This window comes from Rhinoderma darwinii, chromosome 1 (assembly GCF_050947455.1).
Source record: "Rhinoderma darwinii isolate aRhiDar2 chromosome 1, aRhiDar2.hap1, whole genome shotgun sequence".
Taxonomy (NCBI): Eukaryota; Metazoa; Chordata; class Amphibia; order Anura; family Rhinodermatidae; genus Rhinoderma; species Rhinoderma darwinii.
The window spans coordinates 53,882,799-53,899,992 of record NC_134687.1 but is presented as its reverse complement, the minus strand read 5'-3'; the positions used below and the strand labels follow the sequence as shown (position 1 = coordinate 53,899,992).

At 44.2% G+C, this 17,194-nt stretch overlaps 1 protein-coding gene across 1 annotated transcript in view; it reads left to right on the top strand.

Annotated features, from left to right (window-relative positions):
• Positions 1-17,194, top strand: part of SEL1L3 (SEL1L family member 3) — an 82,522-nt gene that overhangs the window by 34,574 nt on the left and 30,754 nt on the right. Inside the window, exons 9-12 of the mRNA XM_075849485.1 lie at positions 10,174-10,373; positions 10,599-10,778; positions 11,748-11,867; positions 16,562-16,702. Coding sequence (XP_075705600.1) covers positions 10,174-10,373; positions 10,599-10,778; positions 11,748-11,867; positions 16,562-16,702 — 641 coding nt within the window. The remainder of the gene's footprint in view (positions 1-10,173; positions 10,374-10,598; positions 10,779-11,747; positions 11,868-16,561; positions 16,703-17,194) is intronic.

The following is a 17,194-nucleotide window of genomic DNA, read 5'->3' as shown; positions in this document are numbered from 1 at the left end:
AAAACTGTAGTGTCATAAACCATCAGTCCACACACAATTCATTTTCTAGTGCACTTTAGAGGATAAATCCTGGACTCTGTCTCAGAGTGGTCATGTTCTCTACAAGAAGTAGCAGTCATGATACATTAGGACCAATATAAAGTATATGGGTCCATCACCACCAGTTTCTATTGATGCATGCTGTATATTAAAACAAGCATAGGACTTGCACAAAAACCTGAGAAATTATGGTAATATTTTTTTCCATGCTGCCCCTTGCTGGCCAGCTGCAGGGATACTGTTTGTAGCGGCCTCAAAATCAAATGTGTCAACCTTTACCTTTGCTTGAATTTGGTAAGGACTCCAATTTGGATTGAAGCCAATTCAATACAATATCGCAAAATGCTAGCTTAACCCTTGATTGCCTGTAATTCACATCACAACCACTGGGTGGCCACACATAAGCACATATAGCATAGACATCTTATTACAGAGTATTGCGAAATATATATTTTTTTCAAAGCGCCACTCATCTCAGGATATGTTTAGATAAGAGCAGTGGCGTAACTGCCGCTTAGCGGCTGCTACGGGGCCCACGGCATGAGGGGGCCCGTGCCGCCGCCGACACGCTCCCCATATGCCCGATGGTGCCGCTAGCAGCCGTTATGGCTGCTGCAGCGGTAGCGACGCTAATACGGCGCCGGCGCCGCCGAGCCTCTAACATTTATGGGCCGGGCGGCACGGGCCCTCTCATGCCCGGTGGCATCGCTAGCACCGGAGGGGGCCCCGGTGCTAGTGACAGCCACCCCCTCTCGCACTAATTGTACCTGCGCATATAGCACGCAGGTACAGATACATGCATTAGCGTTGAATTGCTTGACACGTTCCGTGCCCGACCATTCAGCGCTTTCAATGACGCTGATTGGCGGGGCAAAATGACTTGCCCCGCCAATCGGCGCCATTCAACGACGCTAGCGGCGAGATGACGTCATCACGCCGCTTTCGCGGTTGAAAGGCGCTGATTTACGGGGCATGTCATTCTTCCCTGTCAATCAGTGCCTTGCGTCATTCAGCTCCAGCAGACCTGCTCAGTAGAGAGCAGATCTGCATTGCCACCGGACAGTGCAGGAACGGGATCAGGGTGAGTATGTAAAGTTTTGTTTTTTAACTGTGAGTGGCTTTATCTATAGTGGGGGCTCTATCTACATGGGCGGGTCTATATGTGAAGATGTGGAGCACTATATACAGGGGGAGCTCTAAGTAGGGCACTATCTACAGGGGTGGGCTATATGTGGGACACTATATACAGGGGTGGGCTATATGTGGAGCACTATCTATAGGGGGAGCTATTTGTAGGGCACTATCTGTAGGGGTGGGCTATATGTGGAACACTATATAAAGGGGTGGGTTACCTGTGGGGCACTATCTACATGGGGCTATATGTAGGGCACTGTCTACAGGGGTGGTGTTAAGGATCTGTCAGACACAGCTTCTGTATCCACGCTCACAGGTAATCAGTCTGCACCTGCTTCTATGTCTGTGAGACTGACTCCATCTTCCACCACTCAGTGTGGCAGGCTTAGGAGTGGGAGAACCTATCACAGCCTGGCCAGACGGAGCTAGCTCCCGCCCTCTGTCTATTTATACCTGCCTTTCCTGTTCCTCCTTGCTTGTGATTCTTCTCTGTTGGTTTCCTGGCCCTGCTGCAGCTACTTGAACTACTTGTCCCTGCTTCGTATTGACCCTGGCTTACTGACTACTTTTCTGCTCTGCGTTTGGTACCTCGTACACTCCTGGTTTGACTCGGCTTGTTCACTACTCTCCTGCTGTACGTTTGGCACCTCGTACTCTCCTGGTTTGACTCGGCTCGTTTGCTACTCTTGTTGCTCACGGTGTTGCCGTGGGCAACTGCCCCGTTTCCCTTTGTTCTGTGTTTCCTTGTCTGTTGTCTGTCGTGCATTTATTGAGTGCAGGGACCGTCGCCCAGTTGTACCCCGTCACCTAGGGCGGGTCGTTGCAATTAGGCCGGGACTGAGTGGCGGGTAGATTAGGGCTCACTTGTCTGTTTCCCTATCCCTGTCATTACATAATCACAAGCCCATATACCTACTCTACCCTGGTCCCTCACACCACTATGGACCCCCTTGAGACCCTGGTTCAGCAAATGCAGGGTCTCTCCCTACAGGTCCAGGCCCTGGCTCAGAGGGTCAACCAGCCTGATGCTACCATGGTAGTACCCCTCACCTCACCTCTTGAACCCCACCTCAAGTTGCCTGACCGGTTCTCAGGGGACCGGAAGACTTTTCTCTCCTTTCGGGAGAGTTTTAGGCTCTATTTTCATTTAAAGCCCCACTCCTCAGGTTCTGAGAGCCAGCAGGTGGGTATAATTATGTCCCGGCTCCAGGAAGGGCCCCAAGAATGGGCCTTCTCCTTGGCTCCTGATGCCCCTGAACTTTCCTCCGTTGATCTTTTCTTTTCTGCTCTCGGACTAATTTATGACGAGACTGACAGGACTGCCTTTGCCGAGAGTCAGCTGGTGACCTTACGTCAGGGTAAGAGACCTGTTGAGGAGTATTGCTATTACTTTAGGAAGTGGTGCGTAGCTTGGAATGACCCTGCCTTAAGGTGCCAGTTTAGGTTGGGTCTGTCGAACGCCCTGAAAGACCTGCTAGTTAGCTATCCCTCTTCTGACTCCCTAGACCAGGTTATGGCTTTAGCGGTACGACTTGACCGACGTCTCAGGGAACGACAACGTGAACGTTTATGTGTTTTCTCCTCTGACTCCCCCATGATGCCTCCCGATGTTCCGTTGCTTCGTTCTTCCACGGAAGACTCGGAGGTACCTATGCAACTCGGGGCCTCCGTGTCCCCCCAACAACGTAGAGAGTTCCGCAGGAAGAATGGTCTCTGCTTCTATTGTGGGGATGACAAGCATCAAGTGAACACCTGTCTTAGGTGTAAGAATAAGCAGCCGGAAAACTTCCGCGCCTAAGTGATCATCGGGGAGGTCACTTGGGCACACAGGTATTTCCCGTAAATATAAAACGTAATAAAATCTTGCTTCCCTTTCAGGTCTCTTTTGGTGGTAGGTCTGCTACCGGCAGTGCTTTCGTGGATTCAGGGTCGTCTGCTAATATCATGTCTGTTGAATTTGCTATGTCTCTAGCTATGCCTTTGATTGATTTGCCTAAAGCTGTCCCGGTAGTGGGTATCGACTCCACTCCTCTTGCTAATGGTTATTTAACACAGCATACCCCTGTTTTTGAACTCCTTGTTGGCTCCATGCATTTGGAGCAGTGCTCTGTACTGTTGATGCAGGGATTATCGTCCGATTTGGTTTTAGGCCTTCCCTGGTTGCAGTTGCATAATCCCACGTTTGACTGGAATACTGGGGATCTTACCAAATGGGGTAATGAATGCTTGACGTCATGTTTTTCTGTTAATTCTATTTCTCCCCCTGAGGAGGTGAACACGCTACCTGAGTTCGTTCAGGACTTCGCTGATGTTTTCTCTAAGGAGGCCTCCGAAGTGTTACCTCCTCATAGAGAATACGATTGCGCTATCGAATTGGTACCAGGAGCTAAGCTCCCTAAGGGTAGGATATTTAATCTCTCTTGTCCCGAACGTGAAGCCATGAGAGAGTATATCCAGGAATGCCTGGCCAAGGGTTACATTCGCCCCTCTACTTCTCCGGTAGGTGCTGGCTTCTTCTTCGTAGGGAAGAAGGATGGTGGTCTTAGGCGATGCATTGACTACCGTAACTTGAATAAGGTCACTGTAAGGAACCAGTATCCCCTTCCTTTGATTCCTGATCTCTTTAATCAGGTTCAGGGGGCCCAATGGTTCCCTAAGTTTGATCTACAGGGGGCGTATAACCTTATCCGCATCAAAGAGGGGGATGAGTGGAAGACTGCGTTTAACACGCCCGAAGGTCATTTCGAATACCTCGTCATGCCCTTTGGGTTGTGCAATGCTCCCGCGGTCTTCCAGAATTTCATAAATGAGATTTTAAGAGATTACCTGGGGGTATTTCTTGTAGTGTACCTTGATGACATACTTGTGTTTTCCAAGGACTGGTCCTCCCACATTGAGCATGTCAGGAAGGTGCTCCAGGTCCTTCGGGAAAACAAACTGTTTGCGAAGACCGTAAAATGTGTGTTTGGGGTGCAGGAGATACCATTTTTGGCTCAAATCCTCACTCCTCATGAATTCCGCATGGACCCCGCCATGGTCCAGGCGGTGGCGGAATGGGTCCAACCTGCCTCCCTGAAGGCGTTACAGTGTTTCTTGGGGTTCGCTAATTATTACAGGAGATTTATTGCTAACTTCTCGGTCATCGCTAAGCCTCTTACGGACCTCACTCGCAAGGGTGCTGATCTCCTCCGCTGGCCTCCTGAGGCTGTCCAGGCTTTTGAGGTCCTTAAGAAGTGCTTTATCTCGGCCCCGGTGTTGGTTCAGCCCAACCAAATGGAGCCATTTATCGTGGAGGTTGACGCGACCGAGGTGGGAGTGGGGGCTGTCTTGTCCCAGGGTACCAGACCCCTCACCCATCTCCGTCCCTGTGCCTACTTCTCCAGGAAGTTTTCGCCCACTGAGAGTAACTATGATATTGGCAACCGCGAACTCTTAGCCATTAAATGGGCATTTGAAGAGTGGCGCCACTTCCTGGAGGGGGCTAGGCACCAGGTAACGGTCCTTACCGACCACAAGAATCTGGTTTTCCTAGAATCGGCCTGGAGGCTAAACCCGAGACAAGCTCGATGGGCGTTATTTTTTACCAGATTCAATTTTTTGGTTACCTATAGGGCTGGGTTTAAAAATATTAAGGCTGATGCACTGTCGCTTAGCTTCATGGCCAGCCCTCCTTCGGAGGAAGATCCTGCTTGTATTTTGCCTCCAGGTATAATCATTTCCTCTATTGAGTCTGATTTAGTCTCTGAAATTGCTGCTGATCAATGTTCAGCTCCCGGGAACCTTCCTGAGAACAAGCTGTTTGTTCCCCTGTAATTCCGGCTAAGGGTACTTAGGGAAAATCATGACTCCGCACTGTCATCTGGTCATCCAGGCATCCTGGGTACCAAGCACCTCATTGCCAGAAACTATTGGTGGCCTGGGTTGCCTAAAGACATTAAGGCCTACGTCGCCGCTTGTGAGGTTTGTGCTAGGTCCAAGACTCCCAGGTCCCGACCAGCGGGCTTACTACGTTCTTTGCCCATTCCCCAGAGACCTTGGACCCATATCTCCATGGATTTTATCACCGATTTGCCTCCATCTCAAGGCAAGTCGGTGGTGTGGGTTATAGTAGACCGCTTCAGTAAGATGTGCCACTTTGTGCCCCTCAAAAAACTACCCAATGCTAAGATGTTAGCTACCTTGTTTGTCAAACACATCCTGCGTCTCCATGGGCTCCCTGTCAATATTGTTTCTGACAGAGGGGTACAATTTATTTCTTTGTTTTGGAGAGCCTTCTGTAAAAAGTTGGAGATTGATCTGTCCTTCTCCTCTGCCTTCCATCCTGAAACTAATGGCCAAACCGAGAGGACTAATCAGTCTCTAGAACAATATTTAAGGTGTTTTATCTCTGACTGTCAATATGTTTGGGTCTCATTCATTCCCCTCGCCGAATTTTCCCTTAATAACCGGGTCAGTAACTCGTCAGGGGTCTCCCCCATTTTCTGTAATTTTGGGTTTAATCCACGGTTCTCCTCCGTTTCACCTGGTAGTTCCAACAATCCCGAGGTAGATGTCGTTCATCGGGAACTGTGCACAGTCTGGGCCCAGGTTCAGAAGAACCTAGAGGCGTCCCAGAGCATACAAAAAACTCAGGCAGATAGAAGACGTTCTGCTAACCCCTTGTTTATGGTCGGGGATCTGGTGTGGCTATCGTCAAAGAACTTGTGCCTTAAAGTCCCGTCCAAGATGTTTGCTCCCCGGTTTATAGGGCAGTACAAGGTCATTGAAGTCCTCAATCCTGTCTCCTTCCGACTGGAGTTGCCCCCATCTTTTCGAGTACACAACATGTTTCATGCCTCCCTCCTTAAACGCTGCTCCCCGTCCTTGGCTCCCTCGAGGAAACCTCCTGTCCCCGTTCTCACCCCTGAGGGGGTAGAATTCGAGGTGGCCAAGATTGTGGACAGCAAGATGGTCCAAGGCTCCCTCCAGTACCTGGTCCATTGGAGAGGATACAGGCCGGAGGAGAGGACTTGGGTACCCGCTCGGGATGTTCACGCTGGGGTATTGGTCAGGAGGTTCCACCTTCGTTTCCCCAATAAACCAGGTCCATCTAGAAAGGGTCCGGTGGCCCCTCATAAAAGGGGGGGTACTGTTAAGGATCTGCCAGACACAGTTTCTGTATCCACGCCCACAGGTAATCAGTCTGCACCTGCTTCTATGTCTGTGAGACTGACTCCATCTTCCACCACTCAGGTTGGCAGGCTTAGGAGTGGGAGAGCCTATCACAGCCTGGACAGACGGAGCTAGCTCCCGCCCTCTGTCTATTTATACCTGCCTTTCCTGTTCCTCCTTGCTTGTGATTCTTCTCTATTGGTTTCCTGGCCCTGCTGCAGCTACTTGAACTACTTGTCCCTGCTTCGTATTGACCCTGGCTTACTGACTACTCTTCTGCTCTGCGTTTGGTACCTTGTACACTCCTGGTTTGACTCGGCTTGTTCACTACTCTCCTGCTCTACGTTTGGCACCTCGTACTCTCCTGGTTTGACTCGGCTCGTTTACTACTCTTGTTGCTCACGGTGTTGCCGTGGGCAACTGCCCCGTTTCCCTTTGTTCTGTGTTTCCTTGTCTGTTGTCTGTCGTGCACTTATTTAGTGTAGGGACCGTCACCCAGTTGTACCCCGTCGCCTAGGGCGGGTCGTTGCAAGTAGGCAGGGACTGAGTGGCGGGTAGATTAGGGCTCACTTGTCTGTTTCCCTATCCCTGTCATTACAGGTGGGCTATATGTGGGACACTATATACAGGGGTGGGTTACCTGTGGGGCACTATCTACAGGGGGGGCTATATGTGAGGCACTATCTACAGAGGTAGGCTATAAGTGGAGCACTATCTATAGTGGATGCTATATGTAGGGCAGCACGGTGGCTCAGTGGTTAGCACTATTGCCTTGCAGCTCTAGAGTCCATATGTGGGCACTATCTACAGAGGACTGTATGGGGATCACTATCTACAAGGGGCTATGAGGGCACTATCTACAGAGGCATGGTGTGTTTGTGGGACACAGTGTATGGTACTATTATAATCAGGGACACAGTGTATGGCACTATTATAGTTAGAGGTGCAGCTTATGGCGCTATTATATTTAGAGGTGTTGAGAATTTTATCTTCGTTTATAGGTGCAGAAATGTTTTAAAAGTGAGAAGCTAAAGACATCTGAGCGGAAAACTGTAGAAATGGGTTGTGGCCAGGAGAAATCCATCATAGAGGTCTGGTCCGGAAGGAGAAGAAAAGAGAAAAAGAACTAGAATCTGAGATGTCACCGGTGAGTCACTTAATGTAGATGTTTATTCTGCCTCTAATCAGTACTATAGTCACTGTATGATCTGCAGCGAGATGATGGGTGGTGGGATTTTTTTTTTTTTGTGAAACAGCAACTCCCAGCATATCCTTACCATTGTTCGGGCCATGCTGGGAGCTGTAGTTTTATGCCGTACAAATCTATACGGCAGGGGTTGCACTAAATTGTACTGATCTTTGTTCTGATGCTGTATTTAAGTACTGAGCTTTGTTCTGGTGCTGTATATGTCGCCTAGTGCCGATGTGTCCTCGCTCGTCCGACACGATGCAGGACCTGGGGCAGGAAGTGACGTCACAGCGTGATCTCTCGGGAACACGCTGTGTGTCTGTGCACTGCCAGAAGCTGGGTGTTAACGAAGAGAAGTGGATGATGCTGATTCGTCAGCATCATACACTTCTATTCACAACGCCCAGCTAGTAAAACAAGTAAAAACGCCCAGATGTACACACACAATACACGCCCAGTTGGAAATAACTTTAAACACGGCCAGTTGTATTTAAGAAAGGCTCATTTGCATAAATATAAAAATGCTTATAACTTGGCCAAAAATGCTAGTTTTTGCAAAAAAAAACACGTTACTGTAATCTACATTGCAGCGCCGATCTGCTGCAATACGAGATAGGGGTTTGAAAATTTGGTGACAGAGCCTCTTTAAGCTCCACACCCAGGCTTTACTAGCGGAAGCTGCAGATAATACATTAGTAATAAAGTCTGAACATAGCAGACCCTACATAGATGGATCTGGGGGAGATACTCTCGAGTATAATAGGGGGCACTGTTACATTGTTGTCTAAGTATGTGCTGTTAGCAATGGTGAAAAGTGGTACTGCAAGTAAGAGCAACTGTAAAATGCAATAATGTTTGATACTTGCTGATCCTGCAGATCTTTTACAATAATCAGCTCTAAGGGTCAGTTCACACAGAGTTTTTTGACACGTTTTGTGACGCGGAAACCGCGTCAGAAAATGTGCCCAAAAATGGCTGAAAATGCCTCCCATTGATTTCAATGGGAGGCGGAGGCGTATTTTCCCGCGAGTGGAAAAAACGGCTCGCGGGAAAAAGAAGGGCCGAAGATAGGACATGTTCCTTCCTTTTCCCGCGAGCCGTTTTTTCCGCTCATGGGAAAAAAACTACCTCCGCCTCCCATTGAAATCAATGGGAGGCATTTTCGGCCATTTTTTAGCGCGTTTTCCAACGCGGTTCCCGTGTCAAAAAACATGTATAAAAACTCTTTGTGAACTGATCCTAAGAGTTCAGTATTATTATTATTATTATTATTATTATTATTATTATTATTATTATTATATCATTAGATGGTAATTTTTAAAAACAATTAGAGAACTATTTTTTATTTCATACTGTTTTTGGTAACATGCAAAGGGCACTGCCACAAGCTCCCTTGACATGCTTTTAGTAAATACTTGTATTTCCCATAACGTAAGAATTCTGGAGCATTTTCTAAAAGAACTCTGCATTGTGCCATTCCCCTGTTATTCCTCCTACAAATGTATGAATAAATTGACAACTGGAAGTTACCATTTCGCTTGTCAAAGGGGTGTGTCCTTACACATTCTCAGGCTGCCACCATTGATTGGACAGTGTCAGTCTGTGTAGGGGCAAACCCTCAACTGGTAACACCCAGTTGTCAATTTATTCATGAAAAGATGTTCCAGAATTGTATAGCATCGTGAATATAAGTATTTACTAAAACAGACATGTCAGGAGAGCTGACGGGTCCTCTTTAAGCTAGCCATATTCTTTAGATAAAACTCAACAATTTTAGCGGGATCGAGTAACAAACGAATGTTTATAGGGGCCTCCCAACATTCCTCCGATATCTGCTATTCACACGGCAAACAAAAAACGGCTGTAAAATACGGAGCTGATTTCAAGGGAAAACAGGCTCTGATTTTTAAAGCATTTTTTGATGCGTTTTTTACGGCCGTTTCTGGAGCTGTTTTTCTATTGAGACAATAAAAACGGCTCTAAAAACGGCTCAAGAAGTGACATGCAGTTTTTCCCATTGAAAACAATGGGCAGATGTTTGGAGGCGTTCAGCCCCCGTATTTTTAGACGTTTTTCGTGACTTTTACAACCCGGAAAAATGGCTGAAAATAGACGGTGTGAAAATTCCCCTAAAGTGACCAAATAGCTCCAGTTGCTTGCTTTTGTGTGATCAGTCTAATGGCTCAAAAGTTGTAACTTAGGGCATTTTCACAACTGCGTCGGTGTTTCAGTTGTTCTGCTCCGTCAGAGAAGTAGAACAACAAAAATACCAAAAGCAGCAGTTCCATTGCGTGGCGCAAACCATTGGCGCCCAATGGAATCTATTGACTTTCATGGGTTCCATCGGGTTTCTGTTACGGTGTCCGTGGTTTTACTGGAAACAATAGCGCAGCATACTGTACTATTGTTTCTAATATTTTGAGTTGGATCTGTGACAGAGGCCCTAGCGTAGCCTCCAACGCAAATGTGAACAGGTGCATATCATTATAAAGAGGAATGTAATAATAGCAACAACACATTAATAATTAGAACAACCAAATATTACGTGTTCAGTATCTGGCGTTAAATCTACCATATCGTCCACTAACAAACCTTACCAACTTTTCTTTTAGATGAAGTTTAGCAACTTTATTTGTGGATTGATTGGTTTTATTTTGTAGATTTTTATAGTGACCCAGTTGTCCAGTTTGGAAAATATATATTTGATGAAACAATGAAGAATTTCTCAAACAGTTTTCATCACCTCAGAGATGCTGTTCCCAACTTGCTGTATGCCAGCTGCAGTGGATACCATAAAGCATCTTATCTACTTGGCGTTATGTATGACATTGGTCTTGGGGTACCTGCTGATCCAGCTGAGGTGGGTACTCCTTTTATGTACAATTGTTTATAAATACACAATAGTTTTAGGTATATGTGTATATAAATATATATGTATTACATTGATTATAGCATTTTTATATATCACATTATTGCAAGGCACTTGGACAAATTTCGTTATCAGTTCCATTTATGAAGGTTCTAGGAACTATTAATGTATTTGACGATCTTTGACCTCTCTGTGTTGCCCTTCCTCTGTTTCTAGGCTCTGCTTTACAGCCTGGTTGGAGCACAAGGAGATGATAGACTTGCTCTCCTGAAGCTAGGATATAAGCACCATCAAGGAATAGACAATCATAATTTGGATCTAGATGTTGCCTTCTCTTACTATATGAATGTTGCAAAAAAGACTCCAAAAGATCGATTAGCAAGAAATGCAGAACAAGTAACTTTATTTCTCGCACTTAAAAATTATTGTATATTGAATGGCCCACTATCTCCTCTGCAAGTTTCCTTCCCATCTTTATGTATTCCATATACATGTCTACAGTTTTAGCCTTGCCTCACATCTACAGGTCTGTAAAAATGCATCTGACCCCTATTTGAGTTTAATCTTTCCCATACCCCTGGGTACCCATGCCCCTGGTCTAACCTCCCCCTGTGCTTAAAAAGTTTAAAAGGGGCTGTCCAAGATTAGAAAAACATGGCTTCTTTCTTCCAAAAATAGTGCCACACCTGACTACAGATTGTGAATAATATTGCAGATCAGTCCTATCTACTTCAATGGACAGGTGTGTTGCTGTTTCTTGAAACAACTGTGTTTTTTTAATCCTAGACAACTCTTCTAAATCTCCCACCAGGATTCTTGAAATGCGATGCATAATGGAGCATTACGTTGGCAATCTACAAGACTTTGTGTCAGATGACACGATCCATACACTTTGTTACTTCAACCCCTTAACGACATGCCACGTACATATACATGGCATCAGTTAAGGGTAAGTATGGAGTGGGCTCACGGGCCAAATGTGCTCCATACTTAGTGGGTGTTGGCTGTGTAATCTCACTGCAACGGACGGAGTCAAAGATCACTTTGATTCCACCTGTTTAACCCCTTAGATTCTGCAGTCAATCGCTACCGCGGTATCTAAAGCACTAGAACGAGGGGGGTGTCCCCCTCTGAAGTGCCATTGCCCCCCCCCCCACGATGCCTGGGGGCCTAATGAAGGCCTTCAGGACTGCCATCTTTGTACACCTATTAAGCCCTGCATCTGGCAGGGCTTAATAGGAGCCTGTCAAATTCGCTATATACTGTAATACATTAATATTGCAGTATATAGTGCAAGCAATCTAACGATCTAAACTTTTCCTATTTTTTTCCTAAAGTAATGTTAAAAAACCTCTTTTCCTGAAGGCTTTTGTAGAAACCATAAGGTTAATGGATGAAGACATTTTGAAAGAGCAGACTAGAGAAAACGATGACCTATTTTTATGGCTTAAACAGAATGCAGAGAGAGGAGACGTGTATGCCCAGGTAACCGCGACTTCTAGACTTGGCGAACATCCTCATAGCGGAGCCAGCCAATATATTTATTTACTAGAGGATAACACATTGATTAAATATAGCCTTAACATTGTATGTAAATAGCAAAGGAAATGTGAAATGATTGTATTATAATAAATGACTTGCTGTAGTCTAGACACATAAGAATCTAGAAAAACAAATGTAGGAATATTTGTTAACGCGAATCTTTCGTATGAATATTGCACTATTTTATCATTCATAATTATCCATGAGCCTGGCACTCCCGCATTATCAATGATTGACAGAAGATTTTATTAATCCCTATATTCATTGTGGCGGTCAATCATTGGTGAGAGGTAATGGAAGAGGCAGGGAGAGACGCTGGACTCATGAATTCAGCAGACTGGACTCCGCGGTATTCTTTCTTAGCTGCTATTATTTATTAGCAGAATATTTTTTATGCTGTTTGGTCTAATAGCACACCTCTCCAAACCCTTACGCGCCAATATCAGGGGCTCATACATTATTACTTTCATATCACAAAAAATGTTTGTTACCCCAAACATACAACAATGAACCTCGGCTACCAGTTCTTGAATGTTCTAGCTCAGCTCAAATTTTTGGGGCAGACTAAAAAAATAAAAAAACACATTTTGGAATATTATACAACTTCTAAAGATATTGGACAGTGATGTCCTACAATTAATGTCTGCATTCTCTAAGAAACATGCTTTATATAGTACGACAACAAAATTTTTTATGGGATATAAATATTACTATGTGCATTTGGAAAGATTTAAAAATTTTACATTTAAAGGCTATAGGCACCTTCAAAATAGTTTTTTTTTAAAAAAAAAAAAACTACGTGGTGCAACTTTCTAAATACTTTTTATTAAAAATACAGCTGCTTTGTATCCTGTATGCAGAGCAGCTGTATCTAGCGCTGAAACCTGTATCTGTAAGGTCTTCGGTGACAGCGGGGATCCACCTGTTATTGATCACAACTAAGTTATACACGAAGGACCCGCTGTCACTGGACCCCTCAGTGTCGTTGACGTGACGGACCCAGGTTTCAGCTCTAGATACATCTGCTCAGTATACAGGATACAAAGCAGCTGTATCTCAAAAAGTAAAAATAATTTTTTAATAAAAAGTAATTAGAAAGTTGCACCAAACACACCGATACACTCTTTTATTAAAACAAAATATATATATATATATATTTTATTTAACCAGATTAGGTTGGCTCTGCTCACATCTGTATCTTGGTTTTCGTTTATAACAGAAACCAGGACACAGTGCCAGATCTGTTATACGACAGATACCTCTGGCACCTCACGGACCCCATTGACTGTCATGTTAATGTTCATTCTGCATTCTGCGCTATTATTTACCACCTGCAGACTAAAGCAAAATGTTGCATAGGTTTCTTGCAAAATAGCTCTCCCCAGGAGGAAAACTGTCTCTCTAGTGGCACCTGTTGGTGACTACACAGTAAGTCAATGTCCTACCCTTGCCTTAAAGAGACTCTGTCACCACATTATAAGTGCCCTATCTTCTACATAAGGAGATTGGTGCTATAATGTAGGTGACAGCAGGGCTTTTTATTTAAAAAAGTGATCTATTTTTACCACTTTATTAGAGATTTTAGATTTATGCTAATGAGTTGCTTAATGCCCGAGTGGGCGTATTTTTACTTTAGACCAAGTAGGCGTTGTACAGGGGAGTGTATGCTGCTGACCAATCAGCATCATGCACTGCTCTCCATTCATTTACTCAGCGCATAGGGATCCTGCTAGATCCTTATGTGCTGTCTTATACTAACACATTAACAATACTGAAGTGTTTAGACAGTGAATAGACATTCCACGGGATGTCTATTCACAATCTCTGCACTTCGTTACTGTTTCTATGGTAGTTATAGCAGAGGAAGCGTGATCTCGTTGTAACCTGTCATTTACAGCGAGATCTTGCGAGATCACGCTTCCTCTGCTGTAACTACCACAGACAGAGTAACGAAGTGCAGAGAATGTGAATAGACATCCCGTGGAATGTGAATAGACATTGCCATCCAGCCAGGACGCGATGTCTATTCACACTCCCGACACTTTGGTAAAGTTTCTGTGGGACCTACTCACACATAACAGCATCACGCTGTGCTGTCATATACTCCCACAGTAACTTTACCGAAGTGTCGGGAGTGTGAATAGACATCGTGTCCTGGCTGGAGGCAATGTCTATTCACTCTCAAGACACTTCAGTAAAGTTAATGTGGGTGTATGTGACACGCTGTGCTGTGAATACAGATGGACATGAATGGAGAGAAGTGTATGACGCTGATTGGTCAGCGTCATATACTCCTCTGTACAACGCCCCGTTGGTAAAAAGGTAAAAAAACACCCAGATGTCTATTAAGAAACTAATTAGCATAAATCTAAAATTGTTCATAACTTGCTAAAAAAATGATCGGTTTTCAAAATAAAAACCACTGTTGTTATCTACATTACATCGCCGATCAGATTATGTAGGAGATACGGCACTTATAATCTGGTGACAGAGCCTCTTTAAACATAGCTAAACCAGAGACCCTCATCTGTACACAGCACTGTTTCGGAGTAGTTTCTTGAAAACATTTGGCTATAGATCAGGCAAAAATAAAAAACAGATAATACCTGAGCTGAAACTTCTAAAACAAAGTTGTTTTTTTCTCTAAAAACAAACATTATGCCTAAATAAATATGGAATTTAACTGGAAGGAAAATAAGGTTCACAATGGCGCAAAACATAGGGCATTATCCCACGTTGGATGTTTTAAAAGATGATTCAGTCAAAGTTTTGCTCACCTGGTGATGTCATACTAGGAGCACGACATCCCTGTAGACAAGGTATTTAGGAAGTGAAATGAGGAAACTGTAGGCCGCGGGTACCTCCGGATACAGGCGCTTGTCCGGTATATTTCAGCAGTAGTATAGTGATAGTGTACCATTTGTCAGGTGTAATACTTCCTGTTTTTTCTATATTTGCACCTGACTGCCTAAGTAAATATGGAGGCAGTTATCCCCAACCTTATTAGCATGGTGGAAGCCCTGACTAAATTTTCCACTGCCATTGAACCCCAACTCCCATTCTTTACCTCAAAGACGTTTGGTGTGGGGTGGGTAAAGCAGTCAATAATTCTTGACTAGTGCTATATTCTGGCTTAGATTGTGTTGACTGTTTTGCCAAGTATCTCTGAGCGGGTTGAAATAATGTTTGCCAAATCCACCGTATAAGTGTCAAATATTATGTACATATTTATTATTACTTTTAATTTGTGCCTCTGCTTTTAGACTACTTGCACATCTATTAGTAGTGCTGCAGCATACAATTTGTGCTGCGATGGTGGTTTTATAATGAACTTCCTAGAACTATTACTATGCAAAGACTTGTAGCGGTACCTTATATATTTTTTTAAAGCTGCTATGTTCCCCATTGATATCAACAGGGAAAGTCAGTGAAACCTCATCATAACTTTGGTCAAAAGGGCATGCCGTGTTTTTCAACTGCACTGTGTGACTGAGATTCCATAAAATCCCATTCACAACAGTGTAAAATTAAAATTTCCTATAGCAACAAATACTGGGTTAACAGATATCACACGAAGCAGAAAACGCAGCATGTGAACATAACCTGCTATTTCCTAGTTTAAATGCTATGTAAACCTTTGAATGTGATTTTTTTTTTACTAAGTGTGTTTGGTGCAACTTTCAAATTACTTTTTATTAAAACATTCTTTTCACATTTTGAGATACTGTACAGCTTCTCTGTGCAGCTGTATCTTTCGCGAAGACCTGAATCTGTCAGTCCCGCGGACATGACGGGTTCAGTGTCGGCGGGTCCTGGGTGGTCCTGGTTTATCTCAAAAAATAAAATGAATTTTTAATAAAAACTAATTTGAAAGTTGCACCAAACACACTGCCATTTTTATTACAAAAAAAAAAAAAAATCACTTTCAAAGTTTTACATTGCTGCCACATTTTATTGCATCTTTTTACAGATGAGTGCAGCACAGTGTTGGCCATAAGCCACCATGCTAGATATCTAGTCAAGCAGCAGATGTCCCTGTGCTGTTATCCAAAATAGCTTTTCTATGGGTGACTACCCTATAATTCAATGTCCAACCGTTTATAGAGCCTTGAAACTTGAAAATATCAAAAACTAGAGACACCCATCTGTAGACGGCACTGTTTAAGAGTTGTTGCTGCTCCTCATCAGTGCAGAGTAGGGCTTTGGTTGGCTAAAAGTGATGCCTTTGACACAGCACTTGGAAGGCACTGGTTCTCCTTCTGGAGACCCATCTGGTAGGGAGTCTTGAGGGCAATGCTCCGTGTGGAAAAACGTCTCCAAATAACTCTCCTCCAGTAGGAAGAAATGGCACGAGAGAGACAGTTTTCTTCCTTCTGGAGGAGAGCTATTTTGCATACTTTTCCCAGGAAGCATTGCCTTTAAGACTCCCTACCAGCTGGATCTCCACAAGAAGAATAAGTACCTTCCAAGAATTGTGCTGTTAATTCTGATAAAAATGAGTTTCAAGTCCCAACGTGCGATATATGCATGCTCATTTATTGTTACCGTTTTATTTTTGTGTCTGTGCCATAATGCCGGATATTGTGATGACTGTGAACAGATAAGGTCACTGTGCCAAAATTTTCTTTGTCATTTAGCACAGACTGGCTCAGATGCTTTTCTGGGGTCAGCAAGGTGTAACCAAGAACACCAGAGCAGCCATAGAATGGTATGAGCGAGGAGCCCAGGAGAATGAAGAGCCGGTGATGCTGTACGACTATGCTGTCCTTCTATTTAAGGTGCGGTGTTTCACTGTAATGGACATGGTTCTCAGTTACCCAGAGAAAGAACTATACTGGACCACAAGTTTCACCTATAGCACCCCCTTTTCATTGACTTTGTTAATGACTTGGTACTCTGTTGGCCCCTATACTTCAGTTCGTGTTTGTTGACCAGTAGTTCATTCTATACAGAAACCCGGGAGAGGAAAGTGTAGGAGGAGGTTGTTGCTGATAGAAAAGTACAGACTTGTAATCATTAGACAGACAGGTCATATAGACAGTGTGAAAGGGCTCGTAATTAGTGGGGTTCACTGGGCTAGTGTCACCCACTATTACTACCTCCTTTTATTAGGGTCACTAAGGTTATGCCTAGCTCCCCTACATTTTCTTTGTATTATGCTTATATACTTGCCTTGCTACTAAGTGTGTGTGCACGTGGTGATTCATGACACAAGTGTATAGTAAAGATAGGTTTATTACCAACACAAATCACACTGAGTTATTAAACAC